General features: G+C 34.5%; 2 protein-coding genes across 2 annotated transcripts; both read left to right on the top strand.

Annotated features, from left to right (window-relative positions):
• Window positions 1–445: 445 nt before the first annotated feature.
• sid1 (secreted immunoglobulin domain 1) lies at window positions 446–2,542 on the top strand. The gene is made up of 2 exons (XM_049465861.1): window positions 446–560; window positions 1,981–2,542. Exons 1-2 carry the CDS (start codon window positions 512–514, stop codon window positions 2,310–2,312), a joined length of 381 nt encoding a protein of 126 aa, XP_049321818.1. The 5' UTR covers window positions 446–511; the 3' UTR covers window positions 2,313–2,542.
• A 3,695-nt stretch (window positions 2,543–6,237) lies between these two features.
• On the top strand, window positions 6,238–8,281 carry si:ch211-1a19.2 (uncharacterized protein LOC100142650 homolog). The gene is made up of 3 exons (XM_049465913.1): window positions 6,238–6,321; window positions 7,429–7,499; window positions 7,597–8,281. The coding sequence occupies exons 1-3, from the start codon at window positions 6,281–6,283 to the stop codon at window positions 7,944–7,946; spliced, it is 462 nt and encodes a 153-aa protein (XP_049321870.1). The 5' UTR covers window positions 6,238–6,280; the 3' UTR covers window positions 7,947–8,281.
• Window positions 8,282–17,552: the final 9,271 nt, after the last annotated feature.

Genomic DNA, 17,552 nt, shown 5'->3' with positions numbered 1-17,552 from the left:
ATACCTGGCAAACCTGAGTGTGGAAATGGGACTTTTTTGGGGAATGGCAGTGGGCAGATTCGGAGGCTGAATCCCAGACAAATTACCATGACTTTCCGCTCAGTTTAAGTAAAAAAAATACTGGCTGAAGCTCTGCTGAGAAGAGCTTCCAATGCTTAAACTGAGCATGTTTTCTTAATATCTGATGATATACCCTGATCAAGTTATGAGTTACTACAAAAAAACTAATCCTTAATGGTCCTTAAAGGTAAAATAATATTTGCAAAACATATTAAACAAAGCATGAGTCCTATCTTCAGCACATTAAAGAGATAGCATGTTATCTCCAGCTCAGAGCTGATACAGCAGGCCTCACTGTGCCGGTTTCACTTCCTCTCTCTGCTCAGTGTTTTCCTCACGCACTGTTAAAACTGCCTATCATTAATCTGAGAGACCGTCAGTGACATCACGCACAGGGTCCGACCACAGTTACTGCTTTAACACTCGCACAGCTGAACTCTCTACTGCTGAAATGAGTTCCAGAACCGCACCGCTTCTCCTCCTGACTCTCACACTCCACTGTGAGTATCTGTTCTCATCCTTATTATTTTTCTGTTATTTATTTCATATTTAGATCATTACCATGTCATACTGAAAATACTGCAGTGCTTATATCAGCTACTGATCTAAATATATATATTTTTTTACATTATAAAGTGGCCAGATAGTAGATGCATCTATGCCACAATTTTTATTCTGCATACACTTATTTTTCATTAATAGCAAGGAACTATAAACATATCATATCACACCAGATTTTGTATTACTCAGTGAGGGACAATTCCAACCCAAAGTATTCACTTGCCTGCTTTTCAATTGGTAATGTACGGTTTGGATGGTGCTGCTTAGCCATAGAAACCCACTGTTCTTGAGTTAATCTGAAGATCATATGAAGTTTGGAGGTCTGTAGTGAAAGTTGATGACCTCTGTGCACTATGCACCTCAGCTTCTATCTATCTATCTATCTATCTATCTATCTATCTATCTATCTATCTATCTATCTATCTATCTGTCTGTCTGTCTATCTGTCTGTCTGTCTGTCTGTCTGTCTGTCTGTCTGTCTGTCTGTCTGTCTGTATTTCTGACTTTTCCTCTATGCAGTTTATATTAAATGTTCCAATTTGTTCTGTTAAATTATATATTTTTTGTGTTTTTACTTTTTGGATTGTGAGCACTGATATTTTCAGTTTCATATATTTATTTTTAATCCATTTATATTCTATCTACTGACTGAAATAAACTGTTCCCCAATTATGAAGGCCCTTCTGAATGATTGGTAAAATAGTAGTAGCACTGTAATAACATTCTAATAACCCATTAGTAATACCATTGTACTAAAAACCAAAGTAATCACATAGTACTAACATGATAATTACATAATAGAATAACACTATAGTAACACATGTAACAATGTTGTTTTATTCTATAAACTACGGACAGCATTTCTCTCAAATTCCAAATAAAAATATTGTCATTTAGAGCATTTATTTGCAGAAAATGAGAAATTGCTGATATAACAAAAAAGATGCAGAGCTTACAGACCACAAATAATGCAAAGAAAACAAGTTTATATTCATAAAGTTTTAAGAGTTCAGAAATCAATATTTGGTGGAATAACCCTGGTTTGTAATCACAGTTTTCATGCATCTTGGCATGTTCTCCTCCACCAGTCTTACACACTGCTTTTAGATTACTTTATGCCTTTACTCCTGATGCAAAAATTCAAGCAGTTCAGCTTGGTTTGATGGCTTGTGATCATCCATCTTCCTCTTGATTCCTCAGAGCTGTATATTTACATTGTGTATTTAGCCATTTATTTATGCCCTTATCCAGAGCGACTTACAACAGTGCTTTGTTGTTACTGTATATAGAAGTTCAGTTCTATACTCTTCATCCACTGATAAACAGGGGTTACATTACTGTACTGTGTTGTTCTTCCAGGCTTCCTATGGCAAACATCCATTAACCTCTCAGTGAAACCGGGTAAAAACGTCACTCTGAGCTGCCCTCTGAAGACCAGCATGAGCATCGGCATTGTGAGCTGGTACAAGCAGAACCCAGGAGAAGGTCCCAACATGCTGCTGAGCTACAGCATCACCACACCCTGGACAGTGCGCTATGCTGAGGGACTAAACCCTCACAGATACGTGGTGTTAGCCAGAAGAGTGTCCAGAGCTCATCCCCGCCTGCGCATCCTCACCACTCAGGAAAACGACACGGCTACGTATTACTGCAGCTACTCAGAGAAGAGCGAAGGACAACTGAAGCCATAGTCGTAGCAGAGACTGAAGAAGCTGAGCAGAAAAGATGTAGAAGAAGAGTCTGAAATAAATTTATATCAAGTCATGTTTGGTAGCAAATGTTTATGAAAATGTAAGCAGTTTCATTACTTCAAAGAAACACATTTCAGCTATTAATTAAAAAAATATGGTTTAACCCTTGTGTGGTGTTTGGGTCTGTGGGACCCTTTTTCATTTTTCATCAAATGATACAAAAAATATTGGCAAATGATACAAATTCATTGGCATTGGCTCATTTTTTGTGAAAAACATATATCAAAACAAATTTTCGATAAACACACACTGTACCCCCCCCCCCCCCCACACACACACACACATTTATATTACATACAGTATGTTTGGCCAAGGGCTAATAAACATTGCTTCATTTGTAAATTTGAAACTAAACAAATTTTCTACTCATATCTTGAGTTAAATTCATTTTCTTTTACATTTTATAAAAAAATATATAAAAAAAAGAGTAGCACTTTTTAAAAGAAATGTAACATAAGAAAGGTAAAGGGCAAATATTAACCATGTAAGCTGTTTATATTGCTTGCAATTTAGGTGAAGCAAGCATGTGTAAAGCATTTTAATGTAAAATTGCTTAATTTTGCTGAATTAAATACAAGTAACAAAGTAAACGAGTAACAAAAATATGAACACCACACAAGGGTTCAAATTAAGGTGAATGTGTAATTGAACAGAGAATGTGGAAGAGTGTTTTTAATGCAGGTTAATGTAAATAAATTGCTGTTTGTGAAATTCTGCGGTTGAGTTTGAGCCATTAAACCGAATGAGTGCCATTTGCTTGTTGTAACTCTTTCAAATTAAACTTATTTTTTAAAATCTTTTTTTAACTCTTAATCTAATAACACGTGTATTTAACTATACAAAACATGTACTGTTTTTTTTAGACAGCTTTACTTATTTTTCTATATGGTATCTAATCTGAAGATGGTTACAAAACTCATGTGACATTTAAAAAGCATGTTTAAAAGCAAGAATGCCTTTGATTTTCTCTCAAAAACGTATTTATTTTAAAGAAATGGTTGACTGCATGTTCAAATTATTGATATTTATGACAAAAAAAAACACTCCTTTTGATTGCACTCATTCCTGTTTCTGGAACTCACTCCTGTTACTGGAACTCACTCCTGTTACTTTTCATGTTTTGAGTAACAGGAATGATTTTTTTTAGCATAGAATTGAGCAAAAACATGAAAAATAGCTAAATGTTGGCTATGCTAATAGCATTAGGACCCTGAACACATTCTAGTGATTTTTCCAAAATGTGTATTTTAAAAATAAACAAATAATATCTAAGAATTAATTTAGGTAACAGGAATGAGTGCTGGGAATTACAATACCTCATGGAGACGACTGAGAGAACGGTGGACTGCTAAGAGTGCACAAAGTTGGCATTAAAGGAAAAGGTGCTACTTTGAAAAATTATTTGAAAAAAAGTATACAACATATTTTTGCTTGTTTAACACTTTTTTGCTTAATTGTTTAATTCATCATTACATATACTTCATTCATAGTTTTTTTATAGCTTCAATATTATTCTACAGTGTAGAAAATAAGAATAAAGAAAAAAACATTAAATGAGAAGTGGTGTGTCCAAACTATTGACTGGTCCTGTATATATAGTAGAATTTAGCTGCAGTTAATGGAAACGAGTAGTAAAGGCATATAAAAATGACCATATGTCGGTTTTGTATAATTTTATGGATCATCACAATGGATAAAGCAGCTGCAGAGCTTGACTAGTGTGTATTAAAAGACAAAACAGAGCTGCAGTATATGTAGATTTTGTTGAATAATTAATAGATTTTTATTTTTTCTTTTAATTAAAACCACTTTCAGACAGATAAGCAGATGTTTCGCTGTGTTGCTCACAGACTGTGTTCCAGTAAGCTCTTTGCAGAAGTGGCTGCAGTTTAGCACAGCCATGGCTGCATCTGTCTCGCATACAATGCCAACTGCTCTTTCCTGTTTTTTTTTTTTTTACAGCTCCCAACTGAACAACCGTCAGAAAAGCATGTTTTGTTGCCACCTGACTGACTAATACAGCTCTGGAAAATAACACCAACTACAGTCAGTTAAAGTGCATCTGCTGAACAATCCTGAAATTAAAGAGGAAATATTTATACTTTAAGTCATGTATTTAATGCTAAATACAAGTATTTAAATGTCAAATATGTAGAAAATAATGCAATATACTGTGGCCCACAAGCATGAAACTTCTGGCCCGTGAGGTTGTTTGAACTATAATGAACGATAATGAAAATAAATAAATAAATAAAAAGCTTCTCTGGCGAGCTTTTGTTTACATTCCTCCCCTGTCTCTCTCTCTCGCACTCGGCGTGACTTTAATTTCCACTCATTCCCCCCCCCCCTGTTTTGGGCTCCCTGTCTTCTTATAAGGGCTTTTTTTCCCGGCCGTGTCCCAATTCACTAGCCGGGGTAGCGTCAATGTATTGGACCGTGACCCTGACAACACAGGTTTGTGTTTATTTATTTATTTATTTATTCTTTTCTTCTTGGGTTTACCTGCTTTGAGATCAACTGTTCTGTAATTGGGTTCAACAACCGTCTGAGCAAGAGAGCTACTAGTCTGTAGCACTCCATCCCATTACACTTCATTTTCCAAAACAGAATTTCTTTTTTTTTTTGGCCCGCCATATATTGGCTTGGAAAATACATCTGGCCCGCGGCCAAACTTAATTGCGACCCCTGCTGTGTAGCCTGTCAAAAGCAGCTTAAAAACTTTCCTGTTTAGCTTAGCTTTCTACTAGCTTCTATTCTGCTTATATTTAATATATTTTTATTTGATTGATTTTGTTGTTCTTTTTTGTTTTATCTTTTCTTTTATCTATTTCATTCTATATTTTACTTTAATAGAAATGTCTTTTTACTACTATTTTATTAAATTGTTACTTTTTAATTGTTTTATTTATTTTATATTACTTTTACAATTATTATTATTGTTTTATTTAATTTTACTGTGAAGCACATTGAGCTGCATTTTTATGTATGAAAGGTGCTATATAAATACATTTTATTATTATTATTATTATTATTATTATTATTATTATTATTATTATTATTATTATTATATTCTCCACTGTTTTTTTTTTTTTTTGCATGTTTTGAACAGAGATGTTGATTTTATCCAATCATGATCTTCTGTTCTCTTCTTTTCTGTTGGATGGAGGCAAGATCTAAAAGACTCTGCTACCTTTTTTAGAACATGAAATTTAATTTAAAAAAAAAAAAAAACATTATTTATTTATACAGGTGCAACTAAAAATGTTTTTGTTTGTAACTCAGTTCAAAATGTGAAACTCAAATAATATATAGATGTATTACACACAGTGTGATCTATTTTAAGCGTTTATTTATTTTATTTTTGATGTTGATTGCTGTTTTTGATGCTGAATTTATTTTCAGTTGGCACTAAAATATTAAAAAATCAGTAAAAAAAAATGAGTAATGATTAATAATGAACAGCGGCAATTCATAATTAGTTGGAACATTATATAAACATTTAACAGTGTTTATTACTGTTGTAAGTAGTGTTATTTGTGAGCCTTATGACTTTTAAAAAAGTTCATTGCTCTTTAAAATGGTTTTAAAAATTATAATAATATTATTTATTACAAGTATTCCTAAAACAATATATCATACATATAAAAAAACTATTATTGTGACAGGCTGAGTGATTTACCTTATAATTGTAATATTCAAAAACAAAGAACTCTATAATACCAGCTCAGCTATATAGTGTTAAGAGACAAAAGTCCACATGGTTGAGGGTGGGAGTGGAGATAGTGAGGGGGTGGAGGCGGGTGGATGAGGGTGGGGGGTTGTGTTGTATTAGATCCCCCATAAACACTTGGGATCACTCTTTCTAACCGCCTTCACTCACGTCTTTCTCAGTCTGAGCATGAGAGAGAATGAGAGCACAGACGCTGATCACAGCTTTACTTTTACTCAGGTAAGAAAGAATTTACTCATAAAAATACTCTTCATTAAAAAAAAAAAATTTTAGATCAAATCTTCTGTTAGATTTTAAACTAGAAGGTAAAATAATGTGAAATGATGCATTAAATTCACTATGCATTAAAAAAAAATAAGAGACCACTTAAAAATGATCTATTTCTTTGATTTGACCAAATTGAAAACCTCTGGAATATAATCAAGAGGAAGATGGATGATCACAAGCCATCAAACCAAACTGAACTGCTTGGATTTTTGCAGCAGGAGTGGCATAAAGTTATCCAAAAGCAGTGTGTAAGACTGGTGGAGGAGCACATGCCAAGATGCATGAAAAAAACTGTGATTTAAAACCAGGGTTATTCCACCAAATACTGATTTCTGAACTTTTTTTATTTATTTCAGCCATTTCTCATTTTCTGCAAATAAATGCTCTAAACAAAAATATTTTTATTTGGAATTTGGGAGAAATATTGTTTGTAGTTTATAGAATAAAACAACAATGTTCATTTTACTCAAACAAATACATATAAATAGCAAAATCAGATAAACTGATTTTTATATATATATATATATATATATATATATATATATATATATATATATATATATATATATATATATATATATATATATATTCTCTTTTCCCTAATTACATTACATGTTGTCATAATTACACTTTCATTTAATTAATTTCACCTTCATAGACCCTATAATGGAGCCCTGTGGGTCACAAGGCTTCAAAAGAGATGCTTAAACAAACTGTAACCAAGTCCCGATTATGCAGCTTGCCATCAGCTGCCAGAGCCCTGAGAAAGCACAATTGGCCTGGCTCTCTTTCTGGGTGGCTAGATGGCGCTTTTTCCTCTCATCATTCCTAGGGTGATGTTGATGAACACAAGGCATCTGTGAGCTGATGTATCGGAACCGAGTCACTGAGCTTTCCTACATTATTTGGCAATGCTGTGAATATCTTACAAATGTGATTATTACAGATTATTAATGAATTCACTATTAATGAGGTTTTGAATTGAGATTCTAGTTGTGTTATAGAAGATGTTATCAATTATTCTGTAGTGATTAAGAGTAAGAATGTGTGTTTAAACAGCGTAAGCCGAGGTTCAGAGGTGGATCCGAAGATGTTCTTGTTTAGTCGAGGTGTTCAGCTGGAAGTTACAGGTAAAATATTTCTTTATTTTCACCAAATTGACACCAGTAAAAGAATAATAATCAATTTCATCATCCATATGATTAATGATTTGTGGGGTTTTTTCAGCAATCAGAATCAGGACTAAGCTTCAGCCTCCTGTAGTGCAGATTCTGGTTCCTACTGAACTTCAGATGGAAACTTCCAGCACAGCCATGCTCACCTGTATCATCAGAGGATTAAACAGTAATCTGACTGCCATCACTTGGAAGATTAATGACACAGCTGTGGCACAGAGGAGCAGCAGCAGTGAGGTGTTTAAACAGCCTGACGGCACGTTCAGCGCTTTAGGATTCTACTCAGCGCCGCTGCAGGACTGGAAGAGTGATGGGGTGTACAGGTGTGAGGTGAAGCAAGGAGGAATAACTTACTTTAAAGAGGTGCGGCACTCTCTCTGTGGAGAGTTCTTCAGTTTGTGATGAATCTGTGATAAAGGCTGGACTTTTACTTAAAGCCACAGAATTGTATAAATTGACTTTAAATTCACATTGGTTTTATATGCACTGTGTGGTTATAGTTACTGTATATTCATTAGTCTTTATTAAATATATTATTGACAGCTTGCTGTGCTTTTTCTGTGAAGACACTGAACTTTTACGTTACACTTTTAGGCCCAATCCCATTTCACCCCTTGGCCCTACCTCTTACCCCTACCCCTCTGTTTCGCTCGTGCATGCCGAGGGGTACACTGAAAAAAATGATGAATGAAAGAGTAAAATTTACTTTTAAAAAGTTTCGCAACTTTCTGAAATGGCTTTTTTAAAGTACATTTAATTTCAGATCAATTTAAGTAACTTTATCTTGGTTTCAAGACTTAAATGTTACATAGAGTAAATAAGTGAACTGAACTTCAGTCAATCCTTTCTTTTAGTAAACTTTACTTAATTTATTTTTGCTGAATCAATCCTTTTTTTATTAATCTTTACTTGATTTATTTTTGCTGATACAATTCTTTCTTTTAGTAAACTTTACTTAATTTATTTTTGCTGAATCAGTCCTTTCTTTTATTAACCTTTACTTAATTTCTGCATACAATATTACCTAATTACAATTACTTAATTTATACAATATTACTCAAATAATTTATTTTAATTATTTTATTTTTAATATTTTATTTATTTATTTATTTTGTAAACAGACCAAGTCTCACTATAAACAATGTATTACATGCCATCCATGTGTTGAGACAGTGTAATATGTGTGTTTTAACTAAAACTATTTAAATTTCAGGAATTGTAATATATTATGTATCATAAATTATTTGAGTAATATTGTATTAATTAAGTAATTGTAATTAGGTTATATTGTTTGCCGAAATTAAGTAAAGGTTACTAAAAGAAAGAATTGATTCAGCAAAATTAAATAAAGTTTACTGAAATAAAGGATTGACTGAAGTTCAGTTCACTTATTTACTCTATGTAACAAGTCTTGAAACCAAGATGAAGTTACTTAAATTTATCTGAAATTAAATTTACTGAAAAAAAGCAAATGCAGAATGTAGCAAAACTTTTTTAAAGTAAATTTTACTCTTTTTTTTCAGTGTTGGGGAGTCCAGATTCTTGTTAGGTTAGAGGGGTAGAGGAAAGGGATAGGGCTTGTTAGTATGTAAATCTTATGAATTTTCATGATGTTCTGCATCTTATCTCATTAATCTGTTAGAAAATGTGATCTGATCTTTAGGGTATCAAAAAATATAGTGTGTCTAAAATAATTACACAAAAACAACTATGATTATCAATGTCTGCATTGAGAACCACCATAAAAACTCATAGTGCTAGTGAAAAAAACATGCAAACCCCTGTGTTACTCAATGATTTAAGTCAAGTTTTAGCAAACCAGAAGTTTTGCTAGTTTTTGCTAGAGCTAATATGACTGATAAAAATACACTCAAACACTTTTGTACTTAAATCTTCCTCATCCGAGGACTTGCTACAGACAGTAGGTACAGATTCCTCCTTCAGACGAAGTCCCGTAGACTGAAATGCCATTTCTTCAAGTGATCTAGTGGATGAGGCTCTAGTGGGGGTTGAAGGGTGAAGGGTGGTGTCATAGAACCGTGTGGTTCTATGCATGGTTCCTTATTTTAACGTCACAATAAAGAAGCCATCCAGACACCTCATAAAAGCATTTAATTCCTGATACCAAACTCTTTCAACTGATCCGCAGAAAATGAATGAATGGATTTTGTTTATAGCGGCAGTGTCACATACTTGCCCTGTGTTTTTTTGGTCATTTCCCTTCTGTTCTCATGTTTCTCTGTGTTCTGTTACCTTTTCCCCCTTAATGCCTGTCATTTTCCACATGGTCCTGTGTTCCTCTGTCTCCTCCTTAACTGTTTTCACCTGTGCTCATTTGTAGCTCCGCCCCCTCATTACCAGTCCCCAGGTGTTACCTGTTTCCTTGCCCGTCTTGTGTGTGTGTATTTAAGCCCCTGTGTGTTCAGTGCTAGTTTGTCGGTTCTTGTACGTTTATCGTCTGGTTTGGTTGAGTTTATGTTCTGTTTGTGCTCTGAGTTACTGTTTTTTAAATATATTGTTTGTTTGTTTTCTGTTTTAATAAATATTACTTGCACTCGCCTCCTCTCTCCGTGTCTTTCCACCTGCATCAGTATAAGTAAGTTTGGCATTAATATGTCCCCTTTAACATGTCTTATTCATAGCAAAGTGTGCAATTTTTTTCATACAAAAAAATTTATATATATCCTCCTGAGACCCAGACTTTTGCTTAGTGTGTATTTTAAATTTATCCTAGCTATTTGAGATTAGCAGGACCTACCAAGTATAAAAATTAAACTTTGCTTTTGTACAGGAAATCGTTTTTGCAAAAAACCCAATGTCCTTATATGGTGACAGTTGTAAAACGATTAAAAATTATCCTTGCCATTTGGGATCAGAAGGATCCAACTCTACTGTAAGTAAAATTAACTACTTTCAAACATAGAATTCAATGAGAATTGTTACCTGGACCATTTATCTGCCTGGACTGGCTGTAAAAACTTTTGACTGGGATTCCAGACATCTTTTTTTTTAATCAGTTGAGTATAATGTTGTTATGTGAACACTAGTTGCTATAGGCAGTATCTCTATATGAGGCCAAGGGTCAACGTTTAAAACGTTTTAAATTATAATAATTTATTATCATGGTGCAGAGAAGCAGAAATTTAATGTCCACTTAGAAGGAAGTAGGGTCTCAAAAGGAAATACAATATACAAACATAAACAATATAAAATCACCTTCAGTTGTTGTTGCCTTTTATCAACAAACTGCTAATATTGCTAATAATAATGCTGTAAACAAGTCATAGTGCCTTTCAACATGGAAACTTCTCTGGCGAGAAGTTGTGTAATAAATAAGATGTTATGTAATTATAAATATGCTAGACTTTATTTTTGGTGTACGCTGTGTGCTGCATTCTGGGCCACGGTCTGGGCACTTGGCTGTGTTTACCGGTGTGCCTTTACACCACCAATGACTTCTGTGTCATGAGTTTTGGCTCCCTGGTCTGGCACAGAACCGGCGGGTGGCAGGAGGGGGGGGGGAGGAAAGGGTTTGAGCTGACACAAATGTGTCACTGTACTCATCACATCAAATGTCTATCAAATGTTTTTCCCTGCATTTTTCACATTTCAAACTTTGAAGATGATCCTTAACCAAAAATATAAAACCAAAAATATAGCAATGAATAGTCGGGACAAGTAACCCCGTGCTAAGTTGTGTGCTAAAGGGTCATTGTCCTGTTGCATGGCCAAACTGTACTTTGGCTTCTGCTTTAGCTTACATGATCTGACATGCTCTCAAACAATTATAGGCAGTAAACCTCATAGTTCCCTCAATGACATAAAAATATACAGGTTCTGTTGCAGAAAAAAAGGCCCTATCACACTACCACCTCCATGTTTCACAGTTGTTATGAAGTATTCCTTTTAATTCCTTCATAGTTGTTCTGTTTTTTTATATATATTTTCAAATGGTTTTAAATAAACTTTGACAGAGCAAAAAAGATGTCTGCTTGATATTCTTAAATGATTTTTCCCCTTACTTCTATTGTAGGGATTTTGAGATCTCTACATAAAGACTAGTGATAAACTGAATCACTCATTGGTTTTTAACCTGCAGGCTGTGGCCCTCCAGTGGGCCACTATGGTACTACTAGAGAGTCATTGGGCAAAAAATCGTCTTTTCTGTTTTGCACATTTTTAGTGATGACAGATGTTTAATGATGTGTAAAATCAAACATTATGTTAACATAAGGCTTATTGGTTGGTCTGGCATAGTAAAGTCGCATGACTTACCATCCTAGCGGTTGGATTAACAAGCTAGTTACATCAATAGGATTACACTCTTAGGGTATAAGACTTAGCCAGCATGGATACATTTTTAAAAACAGGGCCTTTTAGCAAAAAATATTCAGATATTACAGGTCAATGGATTCCTGCACATTTTAGGTACCTAAAATAGTGCCCAAAGTCTACCTAGTAAAATTCAGTAAAATGCATATTCAGTAAAATCTTAATACTTTTCTGAAATATGTCTTTTAACCCCTTAAAATGCCTTGTCCTGTATACAGGATACAGATGTAGTTGATACAAAACATTTTTTTTTGCAGTAAATTAACTGAGGGCTTTGAAATCTACAGGACATTTGTAGATTCGGCTGTTCACTCTGTACTTTAGAACAGTAACAGGAATCAGCCCCAATTTCTGTAGGTTTGAATATAGACAAAAACTAGACAAACATATTGAACCTAAAGGGTTGGAGGACATGAACTGTTTGATTTATATTCAAGAAAGTATTAAATTTAAGTTTAGGAAAAAGACAATTGTATGATTTTATTAATTAGATTTTGACATAAGCAGATTTTTGCTTATTTACTTAAATATTTTTCTAATATTTTCTATTACAATTACAATAATACTTTCCAGTAATGTTCCTCATAAAACATGAAAGCTTTTTATGTAATACTTAAATAGAAATCCTTAAGATTTAGTGGTGTAATGTCAGAAAGACAATCGACAAAAATCCTGGCCTGTTAAGGGGTTATTAACTGCTTAAACTTAGGAAACAGTGTAGATTTTATCCAAATTACTCAGAGCAGTTGATTACTTGGTTATTTATTTTGTGCAAATGTTACAAAAATTAACTTATATTAAATGTACAAACCACATAAAACATTTTCACTGTGCAACTCTAGTGTTAATTGGCAGGATAATAGATTTATAAATGGTCATTTCCATTTGTGTGAGTTGTGTGAGGAACGTTTTATGGTGGATGAAATGGACCACAAGTTGCAAAAGTTTGGGAACCCCTGTTCTAGGTGAACAAACAGCATTAAAATATTTGAAACTGTATAATTACACTACACTTATTGGTATGCAATGGGTTATATCTTTAATATAATGTTAGAACACTTATTGTAAAGGATGTATATATGAACACTATTTTCACTTCATGGCCACATGGTGGCAGTCTGTGTCTATGAAGACACACCAAAAGTTGGGATTTAAGTTCATGTGGAGGTCATATGTGATCCAGACCAAAAAACAAAGCCTGTTTACATCTTGCTGAAGAAAAGTCTGTACCTTTTATTTTTACGTCACAAGAACACTTTGCAGACTTGTGGCAGGAGGTGAAGCAATAACTGCATCACTCTAAACATGTTTACTCCATCAATAATTCATCTACTACTGTGTTATTATACATTATAGATGAAACATATAGTGGCATCTTAATCAGATCAAATCCTTAAAGCTGGTTTGAAGTCTTTAAAGTGTTTTCCAGACTTGGACTGATCAATTCTATTGCTTTAGTTTTATATTTATGTTTTTTTTTTTAATTTCATTTGAATCAAAATCAAAAGTTATGTGACGTGACTGAAACCGGTTTAACCACTTCTTTCTACATAGTGATGGAAAAAAAGAGAGAAACAAAGGAAAACAAAAAAAAACAGAGTGCTGTGTTTTTCATAGCAGGTTCTGAGCAGGGCAATCACTTAGCCAACTTAATCTCTCTACCTTACTTTCTACACGCAATGCAGGATGCAGGAGGACAGACACTGCCTGCACTGCTGACACACACACACACACACACACTCATGCATACAGCCACCCACCACACAGCCACGCTCACACACTCACACACACACAGAGGTCAGAGAGCTGAGAGAGTATGGTGGTACTTCGGGTAAACTAAAGTCAGTGTGGGTGTAAAATGCTGATGCAGGTGCAAATTTAGTAGATGGTGATAAAGGACGGGTATAAAATGCTTACACCAGCAAATACTCCATTTCTTTTACAGATTCAGCTAAAAACCAAATGCAGCATAAAAAAAGCATTACAACTTAAAACTGAAACTGAAAATTATAATAACATGTTATTTTCAGTGGTCCTTTATAAATGTTTAAAAAACTCTTAACAGAGTATTAGTTACACCTTAGCTATACCTACAGTAGTACAGTAGTACATGCCTTGAAGATGTACTATTAATGCATTACTAAAGAGTACATTTAGTACATTAAGAGATGTACTGTTGATGGATTACTTATATTTGGACATTTAGTAGATGTCCTGTTGATGAATTGCCTATATTTAGTATATATACTGTTGATGAATTGCATACATGTAGTAGATGTACTGTTAATGCATTACTTATGTTTAGTATATCTGTTGATGCATTACTTACAGTACATTTAGTACATTAAGTAGATGTACTGTTGATGCATTACTTTACAGTACATTACAGTACAGTACATTTAGTAGATGGTAGATGTGCTCTTAATGCATTACATACATTTAATAAATTAAGTAGATGTACTGTTGATGCATTACTTATATTTAGTAAATTTATTATATGTACTGTTGCTACTTACATTTAGTAGATGTACTGTTAATGCATTACTTGCATTCAGTAGATGTACTGTTGATGCATTACTTATAGTACATTTAGTAGATGGTAGATGTGCTGTTGATGCAATACTTACATTTAGTAGATGTACTGTTGATGCATTACTTACATTTAGTAGATGTACTGTTGATGCATTACTTATAGTACATTTAGTAGATGGTAGATGTGCTGTTGATGCAATACTTACATTAAGTAGATGTACTTGTGATGCATTACTAACAGTGAATTTAGTAGACTGTAGTGGTGCTGTAGATGCATTACTTACATTTAGTAGATGTACTGGTGATGCACTACTTACAGTACATATAGTCGATGTACTGTTGCTGCATCACTTACATTTAGTAGATGTTCTGTTGTAATGTTACATGAAACAGACTTAATATGGTACTTTGCTTTTCTAAACAAAACACATAACCAGAAATTTGTTTTCCACAGTTTTTCAAACAGAGGTTTTAAGTAACTAAGTACAAATACTTTGTTACCTTACTTAGATTGAAATGTTGGTTATCGTTACTCTACTGAAGCAATTATGTTTCAGTCGACTTTTTGCTTCTACTCTAAGTTGATACTTCAGCTTCTGAAAAAGTATTTTAAACCTTAGTATTTGTACTTCTACCTGAGTAATGACCGTTGATACATTTTGCGTTAAACCAGAAAACCGTGTTCTAAAGAACACAGCAGTGCTATTGCATTAAGGTTGCAAGTAAGCATGCTTACAAAAGATGTGGTAATACATGGCTATAATTTCCCTATTGTCCAGTATGTCTCTTTACACAGTGTACTTACTGAAAGAGTGCACACATAACTCACAAAACAAGCACATTCAATTGAGTTGAGTCAGATGGGCAACACATCAGTAGTAATGTAACAAATGGAATGACATAAGCAGAGTTGATGTAATGAACGTTTTTAATGTGTGATAAATGTACAAATTTGATCATCAGAGATGATAATTACCCCTTTACAGAAACTTCTGTATGTGGTCTGAATGGTACTGCACCCTGTAGAAGCAGGAAAACACTAATTCTGTGCATTTAACCCATCCCTGTTACTCTGAGTATATTTTTATCAGCCTAGATTACAAGCAGTCTGCTCAGACAACTGAGCCTGGCTTAAGTGTGCAGCTGCGCAGAGCACAATGTACTTAATGCAGTAAACAGATACCAGTGATATCTGTGCATTTCCCGCAGCGGGAGCTGAATAAACAAGAGCGAAACTGGGCTGGGGCCTGTTTTGGACTGGCTCTGATCACATAACCTCGCCCTACTTAAACTAATGAACTCTCTGCCACATAACAGCAGTAGTGGTGGATTTTGTAGATAAAGAACTATAATTTCTCAGTCCACAAGCAACACAAACGTCATTATAACATGGAAAAAATTATAATTTTTTCACTTTTTGAAATGCGTTAATTGAAACAGTATATAAATATTGATTATATAACTCGCCTTTTAATTTCCCAGTCAATACAGCCCATTTTTGCCACACGCTCGTTCAGTTTCGCGTCTCTCTGGTCCGTCCCTATGTTTATTTGCCCCTGCACATGCCCTGTGTTTGTCCTATGTCTCAGCCTCTGTTGCTTACCTGTTCGTTTGGATCCCTGCCCCCTTGTTACCTGGTCCCAGGTGTTTCTTATTTCCCATCCCCTTCTGTGTGTATAAATGGTTCTCCTTGTTCCTGTGTTCCTCGTCTGTGGTTGTACATCTTACGTCAGTCAGGTTATGTGCTACTCTACTTAGGTAGTGTTTAGATAGAGTTCACCTCATAATTTGAGAAAACATTACCTACACTTCAAAGAAATAAGATAAAATATACCTAACAGTTCTCTTTACATTTCACAACAGATTATGTGAATGACTACACACTGACCAGGATTGGAAAATAAAATGCCTAGAATGCAAAAAATGATGCCAGGAGCCTATAAAAAATTGTTTACTTTTTGAAATGTCTAAATTAATACAGTACATAAACTATATTATATAGATAGCATTTTATTTCCCAGTCAACACAGCCCAGAGAAGAACATATATCTCTAAAACAGTACATTTGAATTTACATTTAGTTTTTACTTTTCAATAAAATTCTATTGGTCCATTCATCAGGATATTTTACACAATGTGAATGAAAATTATGTTCAAAAGATTAATATTGTCAATACATGAAACACATGTTTTTGACCATGCACAGGGATCTTGTTCCCATGCCTTATTTTTTGTGTATTTTGTTTATGTTATTTTTACAGGTTATCAATTTAGAGGCTACATATAGACATTTACAATTATTGAGATTGAGACATCTGATTCCCAGACATTATCTGAAAGGTTATTCCAGTGTATTGGAGGAGAAGGAGGAGGGGGGTGGCTGTATGAGAAAAGAACTGGTGAGAATCCAGCACCCTGTGATCAGAGACATTGGTGCATCTGAGGGAACCACAAGCCTTAGGGTTAAAACAATGATTGTGTATAAATCCTGTGACTAATTACATGAAATATTCTGACTAATTAACCAGTTAAAGACCCATGTGAACCTCTCTGAACCTCAACTACATTTGCATTAAAATAGAAAAGAGTGGTCATGTGATTTTCCCTCAAGCTATCGCTTCAAAAAGTAAACACATTGAGAGCATTTAAGAGTTTGTTCTTGAACAAACTGGGGCATGGGTTAATGCATTGTACGGGACAAGGCGTAACAGCTTCTCCTGGTTGTTTATAGTGAAAAATAAACAGTACCAGGTTCATGCCACTATCAGCCAGCCTTAGCCAGAGCTAATTGCTCCAAAGCATAAGTGGACAGGGAGAGGATTTGAAGTGAAACAACATAACGTGAAGTGACGGCACGCCAGCAGAACTGGTTTGGGCACCTTGATTGGCCTTGTTGCTTATTTGTCTTCACAAGTCTTGACATGCCCTTCAGTGTAAATGAATGGGGCTTGTTTTTGAGAAAGATGTGACTTGTTTTGAAGGCTGAAAGATTCTAAACACGCTCATCATTACGAGAAATCATTCCTAACTCATGAGCCGAGGGGGGTTCCCATAGCTGGTCGGCTAAGGAAGCTAAGCTAAGGGGGTTCCCATACGACACTGCGCCACTGTAGTTGATGATCTGGCCTCTTGGGATGCGTTATC

The sequence above is a fragment of the Astyanax mexicanus genome, chromosome 16 (genome assembly GCF_023375975.1).
Source record: "Astyanax mexicanus isolate ESR-SI-001 chromosome 16, AstMex3_surface, whole genome shotgun sequence".
Classification (NCBI taxonomy): Eukaryota; Metazoa; Chordata; class Actinopteri; order Characiformes; family Acestrorhamphidae; genus Astyanax; species Astyanax mexicanus.
This window is presented reverse-complemented; position numbering and strand designations above follow the sequence as displayed.

Bases quoted from the DNA above. Each gene is read 5' to 3' on its own strand.
- sid1 (XM_049465861.1), top strand. From the start codon at position 512: ATGAGTTCCAGAACCGCACCGCTTCTCCTCCTGACTCTCACACTCCAC. The intron at 561-1,980 runs GTGAGTATCTGT...TTGTTCTTCCAG, and splicing joins CCTGACTCTCACACTCCACT to GCTTCCTATGGCAAACATCC.
- si:ch211-1a19.2 (XM_049465913.1), top strand. From the start codon at position 6,281: ATGAGAGCACAGACGCTGATCACAGCTTTACTTTTACTCAG. The intron at 6,322-7,428 runs GTAAGAAAGAAT...GTGTTTAAACAG, and splicing joins ACAGCTTTACTTTTACTCAG to CGTAAGCCGAGGTTCAGAGG. The intron at 7,500-7,596 runs GTAAAATATTTC...GGGTTTTTTCAG, and splicing joins TGTTCAGCTGGAAGTTACAG to CAATCAGAATCAGGACTAAG.